Below are 23,761 nucleotides of genomic sequence, written 5' to 3'. Positions count from 1 at the left end.
CCCTCTGATCCTCTCTCTCTCTATTATTATCACTCTGGTTCTTATGCCGCGTACAGACGGTCATTTTTTGTGATGAAATAAAATGACATTTTTAAAAATGTCATTTAAAATGATCGTGTGTGTGGGCAAAATGTCATTTTATGTCTTCTGAAAAATGACAAAAAAAAAATTCGAACATGCTCGAATTTTTTATGTCATTTTTTAAAATGTCATTTTTTGTGTCATAAAAAATGATCGTGTGTGGGCAAAAATGACGTTTTAAACCCGCACATGCCCAGAAGCAAGTTTTGAGACGGGAGGTAAAACTACCATTCATAATGGAGTAAGCACATTCATCACGCTGTAACAGACAAAAAAGCACGAAACGTCTTTTACTAACAAGTAACCAGCTAAAAGCAGACTCAAGGTGAATAGAACTTCCCCTTTAGAGTGCCGTCACTTTGTTCATCATTTTTCAAAACGATGGTGTGTATGCTACATCGTTTTTGAAAATGACGTTTCAAAAATGTCGTTTTTTTTCATCACTTCAAACTTCATTTTTTTTCCATCGCAAAAAATGATCGTCTGTATGCGGCATTACCCTCCGTCTTTATATTCCTCTAGCTCTAAACCTCAGAGTCTTGGCCTCCATCTCTTTATACCTCTGGACCGCAGCCCCCATCTCTTTATACCTCTGGACCACAGCCCCTATCTCTTTATACCTCTGGATCACAGTCCCCATCTCTTTATACCTCTGGACCACAGCCCCCATCTCTTTATACCTCTGGACCACAGCCCCCATCTCTTTATACCTCTGGATCACGGCCCCCATCTCTTTATACCTCTGGACCACAGCCCCCATCTCTTTATACCTCTGGACCACGGCCCCCATCTCTTTATACCTCTGGATCACAGTCCCCATCTCTTTATACCTCTGGATCACAGTCCCCATCTCTTTATACCTCTTGACCACAGCCTCAGTCTTAGTCTTAAACTTTTCATCTCTCTAGACCCCAGCCTCCATCCCTTTATACCTCTAGTTCCAACCCTCAGAGCCTTAAAAAAGTCAGAACTCTTGACCTGCATATTGAAATCATTGGCTAAGCATGACAGCCACAATTGACCCACTTAATCCTCTGGACCTCTTTATCCTTCTGCACGGCCTTCTTACCTTTTACCCTCTGATCCTCTCTCTATTATTATCACTCTGATTCTTACCCTCCGTCTTTATATTCCTCTAGCTCTAAACCTCAGAGTCTTGGTCTCCATCTCTTTATACCTCTGGACCACAGTCCCCATCTCTTTATTTTTTTTTTTTTTTTTTTTTTTTAACCACCTCAGCTTAATTCCAATATACTAGAGATCAACTCATGATCCGAAGCTTCTTACGTCTCTATTTACGGTTTGCATCATGTGTGGTATATACTCTGTTCACTGTCTTTTTTTTTTTTTTTTTTTTTAAATATATTTATATAAATATATTTGGATAATTACACCCCCCCTCCCTCCCCTCATGGCTCCCAGGAGTCTCCTGCCCGTCCTATGAATAAACAGTACCATAAAGTAAGTATTGAATAACGAGGTTGACCTCTTTTATTCGACCAAAGGAAAGGTAGCGATATGGAGAAGAGTAGGTCAAATATGGCTAGGAGAGATGCGGGGGGGGAGAGAAGTGCTATGTCTTACTAAAAAGAAATGCAAGAGGGAGCAGAGAATGGCAACATCCCCGCGTAGTCATACCCTTACTCTCTCCGCGTAGCTCCATGTTTTTTTATATTCCTTCCATTTTCCCCATTTCTCCCTATGTTCGGTACTCTTCTCCAGATATCCATCCCTTAGCTCCTCTAGTCTATATGTTTCCTCCACTGCATCTATCCAACTCCAAATATGTGGGCTTTCCGTCTCCTGCCACTTTTTAGGGATAAGTCTCTTGGCAGCGTTTAAAAGGTGAGGGAGTAGGGACTGCTTGTATTTTTTTACGCCTTCTTGGCTGCAATGGAAGAGGACGGCCCATGGGTCTTTCTTGATCTCCTCTCCCGTAATAATCTTTATTTGGCTCAGTATTATGTCCCAATACGTTTGAATTTTAGGGCAATGCCACCATATATGGGCCATCGTTCCTCTTTCTAGGCAACCCCTCCAGCAGTCTGCGGTATAACCTACTTTGAATTTATTTACCTTATCAGGGGTAATATACCATCCTGAAAGGCACTTATAATTTACTTCAGCTGTCCGTGTATCTATCGCGGAAGTGTGAATTAATTGAGTAATCCTTGAAACAGTATTTGCCCCCCTCATAACCCCCAACTCTCTTTCCCATTTGTCTATAAAAGGTGCTTCACCCCGAGATCCCAATTTAACCAGTAACCCGTACAATTTAGTAATGGTGCCCCTCGAATTTGTAGATTTACAAATTTTCTCCAGTGAAGTCAGCTCCGCCTCCGTCCGTAATGGACGGGGGAGGTGCCGCACAAAGTGAGTCAACTGGAGATAATGCCACCTATCCAGATTCCAACAATCCGTTTTGGCTTTCAAATCTCCATAGGTCATTATCTCTCCGTTTTTTATAATATCACCCAAGTGCACTGTGCTTCTCCTTATCCAATTCCCCCCTATTTTTTTTTCCCCGGGTGGGAAGTAGGGGTTTTCTTTTAGATTCATTAATGGGGAATTAAATTTCCCTTCTAATTGTGCCTGCGTCCTATCCCACATTCTTAAAGTGTCTCGTGTTATATCGTGTGTTTTGTGATCTAGTGCTCTGTATTGTGCAGGGATCCAAATAAGATTTTTCAGATTATTGTTTGTTAGCGCCTTCTCTATTTGTACCCACCTTTTGTCTATCCTATCCCTCGCCCACTCTACCGCCCGCGATAGGACCGCCGCCTTGTAGTAACTTTTAATGTCCGGGACTCCCAGGCCGCCAAGTGGCTTACCCTGTTTTATTATGGAGAGGGATAGTCTGTGCTTTTTATTTTTCCACACATAATTTAGTAACAGGGTGTTGAGGATTCTCAAAAACTGCTGAGGAAGAGCAATTGGGAGTAATAAGAATTTATAGAGGATCTTGGGGACTACCACCATCTTTAACATATTTATGCGTCCAAACCAAGATATGGGTTTATTTATCGTTTTTTTTAATTCGTTCTTGATCTCATTTAATAAGGGGATATAGTTAATTTTGTACATCTTCTGTATTGTATTGGCAAGTTTTATTCCTAGGTACTTGAGTTCTTTGGTCCAAGGGTACGCGCATACTTCCTTAACCGAATTTATCTCTCTTTTATTTAAATTAATATTCAAGATCTCTGATTTGGTTACGTTAATTTTAAAGTTGGAGATAGCGCCGTATTGTTGCAATACTCTGGTGAGGTTGGGGATAGATTTAACTGGGTTGGTTACATAAAATAGTATATCGTCGGCAAAGGCCGATAGTTTATGTTCCTCCCCTTCCACTCTCACTCCGTTGATGTCCGAATCGTTGCGAATGGTGGCCAGCAACGGCTCTAAGGATAGAATAAAGAGGAGGGGGGATAATGGACATCCCTGCCTCGTCCCGTTTTTCATCACAAAAGATTCTGATAAAGAGCCATTGATTTTTATTTGTGCGGTAGGGTGGTGATATAATGTTTTTATCCAGCTGGACATCCTGCTTCCTATTCCCATCACGGTGAGGGTTTCCATCATGAGCCCCCAGTCTACCCTGTCAAATGCTTTTTCGGCATCGATTGACAGGAGTAGACCTGGGGGCTCATTCTGCCTTATGGTCTGGAGTAAAAGGATTGCCCTTAGGCTGTTGTCTTTGCCCTCTCTGTTGGGGACAAAGCCTACCTGGTCGGGGTGCACCAATAAGTGCATAACCCCTTTCAGGCGGTCCGCCAGAATTTTTGCAAAGAGTTTAATATCTGTATTTAACAGAGAAATAGGTCTGTATCCCGAACAGAGAGAGCTATCCTTGCCTTCCTTTAATATTATTGCGACCACTGCCGCTGTAGCTCCCCTACTAGTTTCAAATTCCGACCCCAGTCCGTTAAAATATTTACACAGCCTCGGTATCAGAATGTTACTAAATCTCTTGTAGTAGAAGGTGGAAAATCCGTCTGGCCCCGGACTCTTTCCACCCTTAGTGGAGTTTATGGCCCTTTTTATTTCTTCCTCAGTTATGGGGCGATCGATGGTAAGGCTTTCCATCTCCTCTAATCTAGGAAGTCCTGCATTATCGAGGAACGCACGTGTCTCAGTCTCCCTTTCCCCTTCCTGCCGTCTTGGGTGTTTTATAGTGTATAAGTCCTCATAATATTTTTTAAACGTATCCGCAATATCGCTAGTTGCATAAACTAATTCCCCATTTTTACCCTTGACTTTCTCGATATAATTCCTGGCTTTCTTTTTTTGGGCCATTTTAGCTAAAAGTTTACTTGGTTTGTTTCCCCATATATATCTCTCTTTGGATATACAGTTTAGTTTAAACCTTGCTTCTTGTTCCATGATCTCTTTAAGTAAATCTCTTTTTAAAATTAGTTTATGGTAAGTCTCTTTAAGTCCCTGTGCTTTATGTTCGCGTTCTAAGGTCTCTATCTCTTTCCTCAGGGTAATAGTTTTTCTTTTTCTCTCGTTTTTTTTTTTTGCGTCCTCAGCGATTAAAATCCCTCTAATGTACGCTTTGTGCGTCTCCCAAAGGGTTGCGCTAGTAATACCCTCTGTATCATTCCTAAGGAAAAATTGTTTTAATTCTGCCTCCACCCTGCTTCCCCCTCCTTCCTCATGGATCAGGCTGTCATCCAGGCGCCACATCGGCCGCTGACTCCTTTGTCTAGCTAATATAATTTTCATAGAGACCGGAGCATGGTCTGAAACAGTCATAATTCCAATTTCCGTCTCCATGATTGAGTCAATCAGCCTGTGGTCCGCTAGGATGTAGTCGATTCTAGAGTACGTCCCGTGGGGGGGGGAGAAAAACGTGTAATTATGTTCTTTTGGATGGTTAATTCGCCAAACATCCACTAGTTGACATTCCTGAAGCTTATGTTTAATTCTCTGCAGATGCCCACTCTCTGTCTCCCTCCCACGGGACGTACTATCATCAGTTGGGTTCAAAACAAAATTTAAATCACCCATCAGGATTATAAAACCCTCGGCAAAATTATTCAGTTTTCCCAGGATTTTGTTTAAATATTGAGTTGGACGTACGTTTGGGGCGTATATGTTGGCTAATGTATACATAATATTGTCGATTCTTAATTTAGGAAACAGGAATCTCCCTTCTGGATCCGACAACCTTGCCTCCAAGGTATACCCAAACCCTCTTATGAACCCAATCGCTACTCCCCTTGCGCGTTTCGAGATGGAGTCAGCGTAGAACCAAATAGGGTATGCCGGGGAGTAGAGCTTGATGTTTGTATCCAGAGTCAAGTGGGATTCCTGGATAAAGACTACATCCGCTCTAAGTTGTTCGATCTCTGCTAAGACCTTTAATCTTTTTCCTACTGAGTTTAGTCCCTTTACATTATAGGATAGAAATTTTACCTCTGTCATTTCTAATAACTAAATCACCTCCTTTGACACAAAGGACTTTACAGGTAGATCCTGGGAGCCATGATCCCCTTCCCGCCCCCCTTTCCCTCCCTCCCCCCTTCCCATGTCCCCCCCCCCCACCTAGGCCTATCCATCGCCTCTGAACCGTAGGGATCCTCGATCTCCCCTACCCGTCGGTTCTCATGGATGAGGTAGAGCCTCCAAAACATCCCGCCCTCCCATTTCCCCCCCCGAGGTATTCTTCTGGGGGTTGATCTTACATGGGTAGGGTACGGACCTGGCCTCGTTACTCCCCTTCTCAATCTCAATCCCCCCCCTCCCTCCTTCCCCCCTTACCCCCCCTTCCCCCTTGATCATCCTAGCTCAACCTTCGTTACACCGCTTGAGGAGGCGGTCTGTATCAAATGAACTATTCATCCCAACCTGGGATCTCCAACACCGGCATGTCCAGTTTGCGACAAAACCCTACCAAGTCCTCAGGAAATATCAACTTTGCAGAAATCCCTTCTTTACGGCCGATCAGGCATGCCGGGAAACCCCATTGATACTTAATATTAAGCTGGCGCATCTGTTCCAGGAGAGGTTTGAGAGATCTTCTCCTGGCCAGAGTCTCCCAAGCCAAGTCCGTGAAGATCTGAATTTCAGTCCCGTCATAGCGTAAGGGGGCCTTTCTCCTGAGTTTTGTCCAGATCTCATCTTTGTCTTCGAAATGTCTGAACCTCACAATAATGTCCCTAGGCCATCTACCTTCTCCCTCTCTCATCTTTCCTACACGATGTACACGTTCCATTTTGAGGGAGCCCTCCGTGCCGTTATCGAGGAGGGGGAGGAATAGGTCGTTAAGAATTTTTCTCAGGTCTTCCCCTTTCTCCTCCTTAATAGATCGCACCCTTAAATTTTGTCTTCTGTTACGGTTCTCTTGGTCCTCTAGTCGGTATTGTAACCACCTCTGGTTTTGTTTCATCGTCTGATGTTGGATTTTTAGGTCCATTAATTCTAAATCCTGTTTTTCCATTTTTTTTCCACTTCCTCCACCCGTTCCAACAAATGGAATAAATCCTTTCTTAATGCGCTAATTTCTTCTTTTATCGCTGTTTCCACTCTCCCTAACATCCCATCCAGTTCCCCCCTTGTGGGGATATGAGTGTCCAGTCTGGGGTCGTCCATTTGACTAACCTCAAGTTCACTTTCTATTGAGGTGTCCGTGATTGGGATGACTGCCCCCCCCTACACCCTTTTTAGTTGTACTAGTTTTTTCTGTTTTTTTTGACAGGCCTGGGCTCTTGGAACTCCCCTCAGATGTCATGTAGTGCCTGATCGTACTGGTGGGGGGATTATCTTTGGGGTTTTTAGGGGCGGCCCCCCTCGTAGACTTATTCATATTGTATTTCTTTGTCCCTCTGATACGTTTCCCCAGTTTGAACAGCAGGTGGTCGCCTCCCCGCCCCCCTTTTTTTTTTTTTAGGCAATGGTTTTATATTAATTTGGGAAGGGAGGGTAATACCAAGCAGCTTTAACCTCACCTTCTGGGGGTTACACTGGCGCTCTAGAGGGCCACGGGGTCATCTCCCATTTCTCAAGCTATGGACAAGGGAGATCTCCCACGCACATGCGTGCTTCAGTGGGGATGTTTTACCCCCCACTGAACCAATATCACAAACCAGACAATGCTCAGAACGTGGACACACAGTCAAATGGTGGGGGGTGGGGGACAAAAAGCTGGAAAGATTAAATAAATAAGTAAATGAATGGCGCCAATATCTCCACCCGTGCTTCAGGTCCTACCCGTTGTGTTTTGACGGTATTTGGCACCAAGGGGGATATAATGTCTCTAGTCAGCCGGAACCCTTACAGCCGCGCCCCCTTGCTGATGTCCTCAGAATTTATGGGATATTATTGATATACAAATTAACCGTCCGTGGATTTTTACTTCTTATGATGCATTCAGAGACAGACTGTGTAATGGTTATAAGTTGTATCTTAATGGGTGCTAGGCGGCTGAGCCTCACAAAGTGCCCAGAACAGTATTGTACAAGTTAGTTCAAACTAGTTCAAACTATTACCATAACCAATTGCTCTGGCTAAATTGCATAAATTGCATATAGGATGAGCCTTACATTGCAGTGGTATGCTTGATTATCTTACCACCTCATCCTGCTGTCAGGGCACAATCCCAAGTTGATCACAGAGATTTACCTCCCTAGTCCCATGTCATTTTAATAGGAGAAGGATAAACAAAGGGTTGATATTACCTGGAAGGTGAATTTTCTTCTTTTTTTTTTTTTTTTTTTCCTTGTTACACAGCTGGATGTTAGAAGCAGCAAATATCGCGGCAGGCAGAGGGTGTAACGGTCGGCTGCTTTGTGAATGGAGGCGCCCGTGCCTTCCTCTGCACTATACCGTGCCTACCTTCTCCTCGGGGGGGGCTGTGGTTTAGGGGGAGGCTGGGTTCCTGGGGAGCGGCGTGGAGCAGCGTGTCGGGTATCCGGCGTACTCAGCCCCTAACAGCTCCGCAGACTCCCGCTCTGCATCGTAGCTGCTGCTGCCGAGACGCCGTCGGATCTCCCTCCTTCCGTCTTCTGCTCGCAGCTCAGGCCCGTAACATGGGGAAGCCCTCCCTCAGACGTGCGTGCTTCACGTGCACCACGTCATCCTCACTGGCTGCCTCCCCATCTCTTTATACCTCTGGACCTTAGTCCCCATCTCTTTATACCTCTGGGCCACAGCCCCCATCTCTTTATACCTCTGGACCACAGTCCCCATCTCTTTATACCTCTGGACCTTAGTCCCCATCTCTTTATACCTCTGGGCCACAGCCTCCATCTCTTTATACCTCTGGACCACAGTCCCCATCTCTTTATACCTCTGGACCTTAGTCCCCATCTCTTTATACCTCTGGGCCACAGCCTCCATCTCTTTATACCTCTGGGCCACAGCCTCCATCTCTTTATACCTCTGGACCTTAGTCCCCATCTCTTTATACCTCTGGACCACAGTCCCCATCTCTTTATACCTCTGGACCTTAGTCCCCATCTCTTTATACCTCTGGGCCACAGCCTCCATCTCTTTATACCTCTGGACCTTAGTCCCCATCTCTTTATACCTCTGGGCCACAGCCTCCATCTCTTTATACCTCTGGACCACAGTCCCCATCTCTTTATACCTCTGGACCTTAGTCCCCATCTCTTTATACCTCTGGGCCACAGCCTCCATCTCTTTATACCTCTGGGCCACAGCCTCCATCTCTTTATACCTCTGGACCACAGTCCCCATCTCTTTATACCTCTGGACCTTAGTCCCCATCTCTTTATACCTCTGGGCCACAGCCTCCATCTCTTTATACTTCTGGACCACAGTCCCCATCTCTTTATACCTCTGGGCCACAGCCTCCGTCTTAGTCTCAAACTTTTCATCTCTCTAGACCCCAGCCTTCATCTCTTTATTTCTCTAGTTCTCACCCTCAGTCTTAGTCTCAATCTTGTTATCCCTCTGGACCCCAGCCTTCATCCCTTTTATACCTCTAGTTCCAACCCTCAGAGTCTTGGTCTCAAACATTTTATGCCTGTGGACCCCCGCCTTCATCTCTTTATCCCTCTAGTGCTCACTCTCAATCTTAGTCTCAAACTTTTCATCCCTTTAGACCCCAGCCTCTATCTCATTATCCCTCTAGTTCTCAACCTAAGAGCTTTAGATGTTGATTTACTAAAGGCAAATATACTGTACTGCTCACTACACAAGTGCACAATTGCTACTCTAGATCTGAGTGGAAGATCTGAAATGAGAGGAAGCTCTGCTGATTTCTATCATCCAATCATGTACAAGCCAAAATGCTGTCTTTTTTTTTTCCCTTGCACATCACCCTCAGATCTACAATGACTGCACTTCCAAGGGCACTTGTAGTGCACAGTGTATTTTTCCTTAAGTAAATCAACCCCATAGTCTCAATCTTTTTATACCTCAGGATTCCAGCCTCCATCTCTTTATACCCCTAGTTCCCACCCTCAGAGCCTTAGTCTCAAACTTTTTATCTCTGTGGACGCCAGTCTTCACCTCTTTACCCCTCTAGTCCTCACCATCAGTGTCTTAGTCTCAATCTTTTTATCCCTCTTGACCCTAGCCTCCATCACGTTGTACCTCTATACCCCATCCTCCCTTCCTTTATCCCTCTGGATCCCATTATTCATCTCTTCACCCACTACTCCTCATCCTCCACATCTTAGTCTCAATCTATTTATCCCTCTTGACTGCAGCCTCCATCTCTTTATCCCTCTAGTTCTCACCCTCAGAGTCTTAGTCTCAGTCTTTTTTCCATCCAAACCCCAGCCTCCATCTCTTTATCCCTCTGGACCCCAGTCTCCATCTCTTTATCCCCTTAGTCCTCACCCCCAGAGTCTTGGTCCCAAACTTTTTTTTATCCCACTGGACCCCAGCCTTCATCTCTTTATCCCTCTAGTTCCCACCCTCAGAGTCTTATTCTTCTGTAACATAGGCTTTGCCTGCTTTGTCCCTCTTGACCTCAGCCTACATCTTCTTATCCCTCTAGAAACCGTTTTCCTAATATCCCTCTGGAACCCAACATACCTTTCTTTATCCCTCTAGATCCCAGCCTTCATCTATTTTTTTCTTCTGGACCTTAGCCTCTGTCTTTATTCTTCTGGACCCCAGCCTTGGTCTTTTTATTCCTTTGGGCCCCAGCCTCCATCTCTTTAGCCCTCTGAACTCCAGCCTACATCTGTTTATACCACTGGATATCAGCCTTTGTCTTTTTATCCCTCTAGACCCCAGGCTCTATCTCTTTATACCTCTAGACCCCAATCCCATCTTTTCACCCACTACTCCTCATCCTCATCATCTTAGTCCCAAACTTTTTATCCCTCTGGACCCCAGCCTTCATCTCTTTATCCCTCTAGTTCCCACCCTCAGAGTCTTAGTTCCAATCGTTATATCCCTCTGGCCCGCTATATCTTTATACCTCTATACCCTCATCCTCCCTTTCTTTATCCCTCTGGATCCTATTATTCATCTCTTTACCCACTGATTTTTGCCTTCAGCATCTTAGTCCCAATTGTTTTATCCCTCTTGACCACAGCCTCCATCTCTTTATCCTTATCCCTCTTGACCACAGCCTCCATCTCTTTATCCTTCTAGTTTTCGCCATCAGAGTCTTAGTCCCAATTGTTATATCTCTCTGGACCCTAGCCTCTATATCTTTATACCTCTATACCCCATCCTCCCTTTTCTTTATCCCTCTGGATCCCATTATTCATCTCTTCACCCACTACTCCTCATCCTCCGCATCTTAGTCTCAATCTATTTATCCCTCTTGACCGCAGCCTCCATCTCTTTATCCCTCTAGTTCTCACCCTCAGTCTTAGTTTCAGTCTTTTATCCTTTCAGACCCCAGCCTCCATCTCTTTATCTCCCTAGTCCTCACCCTCAGAGTCTTAGTCCCAAACTTTTTATCCCTCTGGACCCCAGCCTCAATCTTTTTATCCCTCTGGACCCCAGCCTCAATCTCTTCATCCCTCTGGACCCCAGCCTCAATCTCTTTATCCCTCTGGACCCCAGCCTTAATCTCTTTATCCCTCTGGACCCCAGCCTTAATCTCTTTATCCCTCTGGACCCCAGCCTTAATCTCTTTATCCCTCTGGACCCCAGCCTCAATCTCTTTATCCCTCTGGACCCCAGCCTCAATCTCTTTATCCTTCTGGACCCCAGCCTCAATCTCTTTATCCATCTGGACCCCAGCCTCAATCTCTCTATCCCTCTGGACCCCAGCATACCTTTTTTTTTATCCCTCTAGATCCCAGCCTTCATCTATTTTTTTTCTTCTGGACCTCTGTCCTTATTCTTCTGGACCCCAGCCTCAGTCTCTTGATTCCTTTGGGCTCCAGTCTCCATCTCTTTAGCCCTCTGAACTCCAGCCTACATCTTTTTATACCACTGGATATCAGCCTTTGTCTTTTTATCCCTCTAGACCCCAGGCTCTATCTCTTTATATCTCTAGATTCCAACCTCCGCCTCTTTAGCCCTCTGAACTCTAGCCTCCATATCTTTAGTCCTGTAGATTCCAGCCTCCATCTTTTTAGCTCTCTGGATCTCAGCCGCCTTTTTTTTATCCCTCTGGAACCCAACCTTTATATTTGTATCTCTTTAGAGCCCAACCTTTATCTCTTTAGCCCTCTAAACCCCAACCTCCATCTCTTAAGCCCTCTGGACCTCAGGCTCCCATCTCTTTAGCCCTCTGGACCTCGGGCTCCATCTCTTTAGCCCTCTGGACCTCAGGCTCCATCTCTTTAGCCCTCTGGGCCTCGGGCTCCATCTCTTTAGCCGTCTGGACATCAGGCTACATCTCTTTATCCCTCTAAACCCCAACCTCCATCTCTTTAGCCCTCTGGACCTCAGGCACCATCTCTTTAGCCCTCTGGACCTCAGGCTCCATCTCTTTAGCCCTCTGGACCTCAGGCTCCATCTCTTTATCCCTCTAAACCCCAACCTCCATCTCTTTAGCCCTCTGGACCTCAGGCTCCATCTCAATGTCCCTCTGGATCCCAGACTCCCTCTTTTTTTTTCCATTCCTTAGCTTTTTCTTTATGAATTTCATCTCGCTGCCAGTAGTTTTCCTGTCCAGGAAGTTAAAGTTTAAAAAAATTACGCCAATTAACATGGCTTCCGGCTTCCTTCTTTTTATCCCTCTAGACCCCAGGCTCTATCTCTTTATATCTCTAGATTCCAACCTCCATCTCTTTAGCCCTCTGAACTCTAGCCTCCATCTCGTTAGTCCTGTGGATTCCAGCCTCCATCTTTTTAGCTCTCTGGATCCCAGCCACCCTTTTTTTTTCTCCCTCTGGAACCCAACCTTTATATTTGTATCTCTTTGGAGCCCAACCTTTATCTCTTTAGCCCTCTAAACCCCAACCTCCATCTCTTTAGCCCTCTGGACCTCGTGCTCCATCTCTTAACACCAGGCTCCGTCTCTTTAGCCCTCTGGACCTCAGGCTCCATCTCTTTATCCCTTTAAACCCCAACCTCCATCTCTTTATCCCTCTAAACCCCAACCTCTAGCTCTTTAGCCCTCTGGACCTCAGGCTCCATCTCTTTAGTCCTCTAAACCCCAACCTCCATCCCTTTAGCCCTCTGGACCTCAGGCTCCATCTCTGTAGCCCTCTGGACCTCAGGCTCCATCTCTGTATCCCTCTAAACCCCAACCTCCATCCCTTTAGCCCTCTGGACCTCAGGCTCCATCTCTGTAGCCCTCTGGACCTCAGGCTCCATCTCTGTATCCCTCTAAACCCCAACCTCCATCCCTTTAGCCCTCTGGACCTCAGGCTCCATCTCTTTAGACCTCGGGCTCCATCTCTTTATCCCTCAAAACCCCAACCTCCATCTCTTTAGCCCTCTGGACCTCAGGCTCCATCTCAATGTCCCTCTGGATCCCAGACTCCCTCTTTTTTTCATCCCTTAGCTTTCTCTCTATGAATTTCATCTCGCTGCCAGTAGTATTCCTGTCCAGGAAGTTAAAGTTGAAAGCAATTACACCAATTAACATGGCTTCCGATAAATCCAGCCTTCCACCCTCCTTTATGTAGTAACACGGAGCTGTGACTGATTTACTGGTGTTCTATCACTATATTAACCTGCCGTCACCTTTGGAAAATCATATGTCAGTGAGTGGAGACAGACATGCCAATGTGATATAGAGGGTCCTCGCTCTGTCCTGGAAGGATTCCATCCCCAGTCATTACATTTATCTGTTAATGGACACAGGAAACGTTTTTGTTCAGATGACGGTCATTATTTTTGCAGCCGAGATCCTTCTGAATGATTGTGAAGTGCTGCAAGGTAGCCTCTTAAAATGACGACTGATGATTGGTTGCTGCGGAGAGCCACTTAATCCTAAACACCATTTTTATTTAAGATGTATAACATTTTCATAGACTATAAATATACCGTATTTATCGGGGTATAACGCGCTTAAAATCAGGGGAAAATCGTGGGTGCGCGTTATACGCCGATCCCCGCTGTCTCTGAGGGCCGAAGACCGAGCCGAGTGTACTGCGCATTCGGCTAGGCTCGGCTTCGCCCGCAGCCACGCCGAACACACCGGAAATCCGGCTCTGCACAGCTCGACCGAGGCGCCAAACTCGAACCCGGCAGACGGACACGACGGACCCCGCGCAAGGCCGCAGACGGACGCCGGACAAGGCCGCCGGGCAAGACAGCAGACAGACACCAACAAGGCTGGACGCCGGACAAACTGAAATGTTTTTGTGATCTCCTTATGGATACTATCCACGTGAAGACCTTTTATGGCACTTTTTGTAAAAAATCTGTATTTTTGTTATTTTTTACTTTAAGATTACTTAGAACCCCCAAACATTCTATATATATTTTTTAGCAGAGAACCCTAGAGAATAAAATGGTGGTCGTTGCAATTTTTTTAATTCACACGGTACACTTAACAACTTCAGCCCCAGAGGATTTTGGCTGCCAAATGACCGGGCCGCTTTTTGTGATTCAGCACTGCGCCGCTTTAACTGACGATTGCGCGGTCGTGCGACGTGGCTCCCAAACAAAATTGGCGTCCTTTGTTTCCCCCCCACAAATAGAGCTTTCTTTTGGTGGTATTTGATCACCTTTGCGGTTTTTATTTTATGCGCTATAAACAAAAATTGAGCGGCAATTTTGAAAAAAATTCAATGGCCCAGATTCAAGAAGCAATTGCGCCCGTGTAACCATAAGTTACACGGCGCAATTGCTTACTTGCTCCGGTGTAACGAGTGCTCCTGATTCAGGAACCTTGTTACACTGGCTGCAGCCTAAAATCTGCGCGGCATAAGGCTCTTATGCCTCGCAGATTTTAGGCTGCATTCTTGCGGGGGCCGCTAGGGGGCGCTCCCATTGTGTATCAGCGTGTAGTATGCAAATTGCATACTACCACTGATTCACAAGCTTGCGCGGGCCCCGTGCAAGCCAGGTACGGAGTTTCCGTACGGCAACTTTAGCGCAAGGCTGCCCTTTCTAATAGCAGGGGCAGCCAATGCTAAAGTATAGCCGGCCTTCCCGCGCCGTGAAATTTGAATTTCACGGCGTTTGCGTAAGTGTTTCGTGAATGGCGCTGGACGCCATTCACGTTCACTTTGAAGCAAATGACGTCCTTGCGACGTCATTTGCCGCAATGCACGTCGGGAAAGTTTCCCGACGGAGCATGCGCTGTACGCTCGGCGCGGGAGCGCGCCTAATTTAAATGATTCCCGCCCCCGGCGGGATCATTTAACTTGCGCGCGCTTACGCCGGGCAAATTTGCCGGCGCGCCCTCGCAGTTCACGGAGCTACTGCTCCGTGAATCGAGGGCAGCGCAAAATATTTGCGGGGGCGCAGGGCAAAATCGTTGCCCTGCTCCCCCGCAAATATAGCGCAAGCTATGCTGAATCTGGGCCAATATTTTTTACTTTATGCTATAATAAATATCCCCCAAAAATATATAAAAAAAATTATAGCGTTTTCAAAATAGGGGATAGTTTTATTGCATTTTTATAAAATTTTTTTTTTTACTACTAATGGCAGCGATCAGCGATTTTTTTCGTGACTGCGACATTATGGCGGACACTTCGGACAATTTTGACACATTTTTGGGACCATTGTCATTTTCACAACAAAAAGTGCTATAAAAATGCACTGATTACTGTGAAAATGACAATTGCCGTTTAGGAGTTAACCCCTACAGTGCCCCCTAGTGGTTAAGTGTGACCTCATATGTGTTTCTAACTGTAGGTGGGTGGGGCTGGACGTGTGACATCATTGATCGTCCTTCCCTATATCAGGGAACACACGATCAGTGACACTGCCACAACGAAGAACAGGGAAGGTGTGTTTACACTCACCGCTCCCCATTCTTCAGCTCCTTAGACCGATCGCGGGACACCGGTCACGGAGCTTTGGACACGGGTAGGTGATTCTGCCCATCCGTGCCATTCTGCTGACGTATATCGGCGTTGGGCGGTCCTTAAGTGGTTAAATCACAAAAGTTCCAATCAAGTTGTACGATTTTGCGGTTGCAGCAGTGTGAACAGAGCCTTGCGGTCCCGCTGCAGGACCCTTTCGCAAGTTCTGCAATGGCCTCTTCCTGTCGTCTTGAAGCCCACCAACACACACGGTGGAGGAATGCCAGGGCCCGGTCAAAAGTGCAACCTTACACATGTTCTGGACTGCCCTCCTCTTGTCTTGAGGCTCGCCCCCCATGGTGGAGGAATGCTAGGGCCTGGTTACAAGTGCAACCTTTCACATGTTCTGCAACAGCCTTTTCCTGATGTCTTGAGGTTCCCCAACCCCACGGTGGAGGAATGCCAAGGCCCGATCAAAAGTGAAACCTTACACATGTTCTGGACTATCCTCTTGTCTTGAGGCTCGCCCCCCATGGTGGAGGAATGCTAGGGCCTGGTTACAAGTGCAACCTTACACATGTTCTGGACTGTCGTCCTCTTGTCGTCTTGAGGCCCCCCCCCCAAGGTTGAGGAATGCAAAGGCCTGGTCAAAAGTGCCTCCTCTCACATGTTCTGGACTTGACCTCCTCTTGTAATCTTGAGACTCCCCCCGTGGTGGAGGAATGCCAGGGCCTGGTTACAAGTGCAACCTTTGACATGTTCTGCTACAGCCTCTTCCTGTCCTCTTGAGGCCCCCTAATCCCCCACAGTGGCAGAACGCCAGGGCCTGGTTACAAGTGCGACCTTTGTGACCCTGGTAGTTCTGCCAATGCATAGATGTCATTTTTGATTTTCCTACACTTGCGCTTTAAATGATGCCCGCTGGCACCGCTAAACTTTGGTCTGGGCAGTTAAGCGTCAATGACCTCTGGTCACGAACGGGTGGCGAAAGTATGGCGAGACGTTCTGCAACCAGCCTACCAAACGGCACGGCCTGCAAACACTGCAGTGTAAGTAATATGTTTAGAGGATTCCCATTACCGCGCTGATAGAAAATACATTAAACCCGAGTCATTCATCTGCACAGAGGACTTCCGTATAGAGCAGACGGCGATAATTACTTGTTCCAAACATGGTCGCAACAGATAACGAGCAAAGGACTTCCGACACAAAGTAACGGCTACATCTTTCATGTCCGAAGATGCCAATGGCTAAAAGTTTTTTTTTTTTTCTGAGGGGCATTAACCACTTTACCACCGGGCCTATTCTGGCACTTCTCTCCTTCATGTAAAAATCTCATTTTTTTTGCTAGAAAATTAATCAGAACCCCCAAACATATATTTTATTTTAGCAGACACCCTAGGGAATAAAATGGTGGTCATTGCAACTTTTTTTTCCTTGCACAGTATTTGCGCAATAATTTTTCAAACGCCTTTTTTGGGGAAAAAAAACGGTTTCATGAATTAAAAAATAACAAAACAGTAAAGTTAGCCCAATTTTTTTAACATGTCACGCTTTAAAATTGCGCACACTCATGGAATAGCGCCAAACTTCGGTACTTAAAAATCTCCATAGGTGACGCTTTAACATTTTTTACAGGTTACTATTTTCGAGTTTTAGAGGAGGTCTAGTGCTAGAATTGTTGCACACGCTCTAACGCACGCGACGATACATCACATGTGGGGTTTGAACGGCGTTTACATATGTGGGTGGGACCTGCATGCGTGTTCGCTTCTGCGCACGAGATAACGGGGACAGCGGCGTTTTGAAAAAAAAAAAAACTTTAATTTTTATTTTACTTAATTTTTTTTATTTTTACACTTTTTAAAAAATATATATTTTTTGATCACTTTTATTCCTATTACAAGGAATGTAAACATCCCTTGTAATAGGAATCAGTGTGTGACAGGTCCTCTTTATGGAGAGAGGCGGGGTCAATAAGATCCTACATCTCTCCTCCAGGCTGGAAAGCATGAAATCAGTGGGAAAAAAATCACAGATCAAATGCCGACAGCCCCGCTTGCGGCTTTGTTTACTTCCGGGTACCGGGGTGTGACGTCATAACGTTGCGCCCGGGCCTCCGACGGTCATAGATATGGCTGATCAGCTCCCCTGCGCGAGAGCCCGTACTATAACGTCGGCTCTCTAAGCGGCCACTATGGGCGCCCCCCCGCTCGTCCCTGACTCCCGTGCGTGTGCCCGGCGGGCGTGATCGCCGCCGGGCAGCCGCAATTGCGCGTTACAGAGCGAGGGCCGGGAGCTGTGTGTGTAAACACACAGGTCCTGTCAGGGAGAGAAATGCTGATCTTCTGTTCATACAATGTATGAACAGCGATCAGTCATTTCCCCTAGTGAGGCCACCCCCCTACAGTTAGAACACACCCAGGGAACATCCTTCACATTCACGTGTACATCATTCTTGATATACAAGTTGCATTGATTAAGACGGGACCCGCAAAAATCAATGTGTTTTGACTTAATGGGGGAGATTTACTAAAACTGGAACACACAGAATCCGGTGCATAGTAACCAATCAGCTTCCATGTTTTATTGTCATTGTTTAATTGAAGGCGCCAAAGTTAGCAGCCGATTGGCTACCATGCTTCACCAGTTTTAGTAAATCTCCCCTATGAGTCGCACGTCTCATGATCCGGGGCTTAGAAAGGGCCCTGGCATCTGTGGGAAGACCCCCAAGGCTCAGAGGGAAGGACCCCGGGACTGATAGAAAGGGCCTCCGATAGTCGGGGGGGGCCTTTATGGTTTCTTGCAGCAGGGGCCCTGAAAGTTCTAGTTCCATCTCTGTATCTATGATGTAGTTTGTCAATAGTATTAACCACTTCCCACTCAGCTGTGGCATCCCAATAAGGGAGTCTTTACGCCTGGGGTTAGGAAGGCTTGGCCGATCACATGACCACTGGAATCGGCGGTCGCTGGATCGGGAGCCAGTCCTGCCGGTTACCAATCATTGGCAGAGGCCAAGAGTTGTCTTTGACAAGCCTGTCACTGTGTTGGGAGCGCTCAGTGAGCACACTCAGCACATGTGGATGCATATGTGCGGTTTGTGAGCAGTAAAGCCCACCCTTTACCACCACACATATGCGTTATGTGAGTGGCAAAAGGTTAAGCCCGCAGTTTTAGGGTTTTTTGAGTCTCCCCTTAGGCTAGGTTCCCGCATGTGCTGCACGCCCGCGTTCACATGGGCACATCAGCGCCCCTAGGGGCTGTGCTGACTATCACTATGGGTTTGGGCCCCTATTGTGAGAAAAGGCACTCTGGCCACAACGCCACAATGTTTTTTTCTGCATATCATCTCATGGGCTAGGGCTTTTGGCCGAGACCAGGGCAGTTTTTTGTTACCATTTCTCCACGTGCGTCTCTTGCACTTATTTGTGTGTTTTATATTCACTGAAGGATGGTTGGGTGTGGGTCTCTGAGCCTACCCTGAAGTCTAGGCGAAGGTTGCATGGTCCTTCGGTTCCTTCTTCCCTTGCTCTGGGGGGTTTCTTTTTGGGAGAGCACCTCACCTAATACTCGTCGGTCAGTTTTGGCTGACCATTAGCAGCAGACCTGGCTAGGTGGACGCAATTACAAAAAGACAGCCCTCAACCACATGGCTCTACCAAGGTTGGAATCATCGGTACTCAGGTGCGAGTTTCTTCACACTCTTCCAAAAGATCCATCTAACACCATAAGTGAACCAAAGAAGCACAAAAAACTGCACTTAGGATGTGTCAAATAATCCCTCTCGAAGGAAAAGTATCCTTCTCTGACCCTCGGGGGGCACAAGACTCCTGGCAGGCGCAAGGCACACCCGGGTCCACCCAACTGAGTAGAGCCGGAAACTCGGTGGCATCTATAAACCTAAATCTTTATATAGTACGTGATGAAATCAAGTGAGACGCAGACTATGAGTGAAAAACATAGTTTTGGGAAAGGCTGCAAAGCCGAAAAACGTAACCCCCCCCCCCCCTTTTTTTTTCTTTACTAGATTTTACCACGTGGTCAATAAAGGTTTATGTGTATGGGTGCCACAGAGTTGCCGGCTCTACTCTGTTGGGTGGTCCTGAGTGTACCTGGCCCCCGGCAGGAGTCTTATTCCTCGGAGAAGAGAAGAATTATTTCTCCTCGGGAGGGGTCCATTTGACACTAGATGCAGTTTTTTTCGTTTTTTTTTGGCACCGCGGGCTCGGGGAAAAACAAAAATGACCACATTACCCACCTTTCTAGGGCTGTTGTAACGCTAAAGTAGTCTTTAAATATCCCAAAGTACACCCTCATTACTGCACCACCCCACTCTCTGCAATACAAGATAATTACTACTTCATGCATCTGATTGAAGGAACCACATCATTGTATTTTCTCTTTACCAGGTATTGGAAGTCGTACGATCCAACTACGACACACTGACGCTAAAGCTGCAGGATGGCCTTGACCAGTACGAGAGATACTCTGAGCAACACAAGGAAGCCGCTTTTTTCAAGGAGTTGGTAAGCCATTTAAAGGTTGTGTCTAAATCAAGAGAGTAAGAGGCCTCCTTGTAGAAGACTTTGGGCCAGGGAGGGTAGCTGAAGGTTTCTTCCATGAGTAGGCGCATCCTCTGTTCTGCTCCTTGTAGAAGACTTTGGGCCAGGGAGGGTAAACCCCTTTGCCTGGTCATTTTAGGGGGTGCCGGCTGTGAAAGGTCCACAGCTATGAGGTCGTGTATTGGGAATTCCATTTATTTCAACTGGTTTTTGAGGTTGTAGTTGAAGGTTTCTTCCATGAGTAGGAGCATCCTCTGTTCTGCTCTTCTCCTTGTAGAAGACCTTGGGCCACCATTGCCTAGTCATTTTAGGGGGTGCCAGCTGTGAAAGGTCTACAGCTTAGAGGTTGTGTAATAGGATTTTTTTTTTTTTTAGGTTGTAGCTGAAGGTTTCTTCCATGAGTAGGCGCATCCTCTGTTCTGCTCTTCTCCTTGTAGAAGATCCTGGGCCAGGGAGGATAAACCACCATTGCCTTGTCATTTTAGGTGGTTCCGGCTGTGAAAGGTCCACAGCTATGAGGTTGTGGAATAGGAATTCCATTTTTTTTAACTGTTTTTTGAGGTTGTAGCTGAAGGTTTCTCCCATGAGTAGGTTTCTCACTCTCCCTGCTGGGCACAGATAAGGCACTGATAAGTGATACTGATGGGCACAGATAGATGGCACTGATGGGCACCGGTAGGTGACAATGACGGGCAGCACTGTTTGAGGCACTGATTAGTGACTTTTAGATTTTGCACTAGTGGCACTGACAGGTGGCAGACATTGACACAGATGAGCTGTCTGCAGCTCTCCCTGATCGGGACCAATGTCCCGCTGTCTTCTGCCAGTGATCGGCTTTTTTTTTTTTCCTCCTCGCACCTCGCATCAGCGTGAGGAGAAAAAAATAGCCGATTACCGGCTCTGTTTGGCTGACAGCTGATCACGTGGTAAGCGGTCGGGACCGACGCCTTACTCCGAACTGTGATGAGCCGAGTCTCATAGACTCGCTGATCACACGGGGCGCAGGCTGCTCAAGCACAGGAAGACGTCTATTGACGTCCTCCCGGCAATTCAGGTCCGTGCTGTAGCCGTCTTTTGGCTGTAGCGCGGACGCCAAGAGGTTAAGAAGTGTCCTCACCCAACAAACGGAGGGAGAACTAAAGAGGGAAAAAGGTAGTAGAGAAGCTGAAGCCTGACCAAAGGTAACTGATCCAGGTATCCCCAACCCCCTCAAACCTTTAGGCGGTACCTTTCGAAATTCTGACTAACTTTCCATTGATCGTTCTCCAGATGGACTTGGGTTTCATCACCGCCAGATCTGCCACCTGGCTTTTCCAAGCAGTCGCTATTGCGATTTTGGTAGCTAAGTGGAATGTTCTCTGCGTAGTTTGGTCCAATTCTTCTTTTTTTTTTTTTTTTTTTTTTTTAGGTTCGATCGATAAGTATCAACGTCCGAAAAAACCTCGCCTTCAACACGCTGAGCCAAGAGACGCTACTGAAAGAGTTTTCCACCATCTCCTGAGACGAGCGCGGTGAACGACGCAACGCGCCTGCCCTACTACCATCGATGAAGACCCTTCCAAAACTCCCGGCCCACCTCGTCTGTGTGTCTGGAACCATGTCTGCTCATATAAGTGTTGGCATGATCAAGCAGTATTGTCATCCCACTGGAGTTTACCCTCCCCCCCACCCTACCCTCCTCCTGCTTTCAACTGCCAGTCTGCAGCAGCTGGAGGATTTCGAGAAGGAAGGGGGGCGGAATGGGTCAAAGTTGAAACACAGCCGTTGTAAAAAAATAAATAAAAATGGGGGCTGATTTAAGAAAAGTGGAGTAGAGAAAACCCGCGAGCTAGATCGGTGCCGCTGCCCAGCGCGATTTCTACCACCAGGAAATGGAATTTAATTGCCCCACGTAACGGGTCTACATTTGCCCCGCTTTTCCTAGATCAGTCCCAGTGTGATATATTTCTGGGGGAAAAAAAGATAAAAAGATGCAGTACGTCTCTTGAATAAATTGCACCTTTCCCAGTGTTTTTATCCCTTTTTAAAATGTAAAGATACCTGTTGACCTGCCAGAAATCCAGTGTTCTCCCGACTTCCTGTTTGGGCCGACAACGCTGTGCCCTTGCCGCACTGAAATACCAACCCGCGTGGTCAGCCCTGGCTAGAGAACCCAGCCGATCCCCCACCCCTCTCCATATTCATGCATTGATATCTTTCTCGGCAAAACAGTGCCGCTGCCTTGACTTCCAAGGGGCCCACCCCCCCCCCCCCCGCACTGTGTGTTGGAAGATGTAGTTCTGGGGGCATGCCTATCTCAGCAGGAACTAACCCTGCTGCATCTGCTGCCCCTGCAAGGCATTTTACTATCCTATTTATGCCTTGATTACATAGCCTGTCCCTCGCACTGCCTATTGTTGAAAGGCTCTTGGGAGATGTAGTTCTGGGGGCATGTCTATCTCGGCAGGAACTGACTGTGCAGCATTTGCTGCCCCTGCAAGGCATTTTACTTAACCTATTCATGCCGTGGTTTACAAGAGCCTGCGCTGTCTATTGGTAAAAGGCTCTCGGGAGATGTAGTTATGGGGGCAATGTCTATGTTAATAGGAACTGACCCTGCAACAGCTGCCCCTGCAAGGCATGTTACTTAACCTATTAATGCCTTGATTTCCAAGAGACCCCCCCCCCAATAGTGTGTATTGGTAAACGGCTCTTGGGAGATGTAGTTATGGGGGCATGTCTATGTTAATAGGAACTGACCCTGCAGCATTTTACCAACCTATTCATGCCTTGATTTCCAAGAGCCTGCACTGTCTATTGGTAAAAGGCTCTCGGGAGATGTAGTTCTGGGGGCATGCCTATCTCCGCAGGAACTGACTGTGCAGCATTTGCTGCCCCTGCAAGGCATTTTACTTAACCTATTCATGCCGTGATTTCCAAGAGCCTGCGCTGTCTATTGGTAAAAGGCTCTCGGGAGATGTAGTTATGGGGGCATGTCTATGTTAATAAGAACTGACCCTGCAACAGCTGCCCCTGCAAGGCATTTTACTTAACCTATTCATGCCTTGATTTCCAAGAGCCTGCACTGTGTATTGGTAAAAAGCTCCTGGGAGATGTAGTTATGGGGGCATGTCTGTTATTATGAACTGACCCTGCAGCATTTGCTACCCCTGCAAGGCATTTTACTTAACCTATTCATGCCGTGATTTCCAAGAGCCCGCCCCTCGCAATGTCTAAGGGTAAAAGGCTCTCGGGAGATGTAGTTCTGGGGGCATGCCTATCTCGGCAAGAACTGACTGTGCAGCATATGCTGCCCCTGCAAGGCATTTTACTAACCTATTCATGCCGTGATTTCCAAGAGCTTGCGCTGTCTATTGGTAAAAGGCTCTCGGGAGATGTAGTTATGGGGGCAATGTCTACGTTAATAGGAACTGACCCTGCAACAGCTGCCCCTGCAAGGCATTTTATTTAACCTATTCATGCCTTGATTTCCAAGAGCCTGCCCCCCCCCCCACCACTGTGTATTGGTAAAAGGCTCTCGGGAGATATAGTTATGGGGGCATGTCTATGTTGATAGGAACTGACCCTGCAGCATTTGCTGCCCCTGAAAGGGTTTTTGCAAACCTGGCGATAATGTTACTGAGAGTAATAAAAAAGCTAAAGGTTCAATGGTAAACAAATAATATAATCATGGGATATGGTCTGGGGGGGGGGGGGGGGCAGGGAGGTTCTGGAGAAAATCTTGGTGATGCCTGGACATGTGTATCTATACATCAATTTTTTTTTTTTTTTTTTTAAGTAGTTGTAAACCCTTACATAAACCTA

At 46.7% G+C, this 23,761-nt stretch overlaps 1 protein-coding gene across 1 annotated transcript in view; it reads left to right on the top strand.

Annotated features, from left to right (window-relative positions):
* The window catches only part of ARMH3 (armadillo like helical domain containing 3), a gene marked incomplete in the record, with an annotated part of 166,030 nt that extends 144,063 nt beyond the window's left edge, over positions 1-21,967 (top strand). Inside the window, 2 exon segments of the mRNA XM_040361250.1 lie at positions 19,805-19,921; positions 21,366-21,967. Coding sequence (XP_040217184.1) covers positions 19,805-19,921; positions 21,366-21,458 — 210 coding nt within the window.
* Between the last annotated feature and the right edge of the window lie 1,794 nt (positions 21,968-23,761).

The sequence above is a fragment of the Rana temporaria genome, chromosome 8 (assembly GCF_905171775.1).
Source record: "Rana temporaria chromosome 8, aRanTem1.1, whole genome shotgun sequence".
NCBI classification, from domain to species: Eukaryota; Metazoa; Chordata; class Amphibia; order Anura; family Ranidae; genus Rana; species Rana temporaria.
Note: the sequence above shows the minus strand (reverse complement) of the source record. Positions and strands in the feature narration are given on the sequence as shown.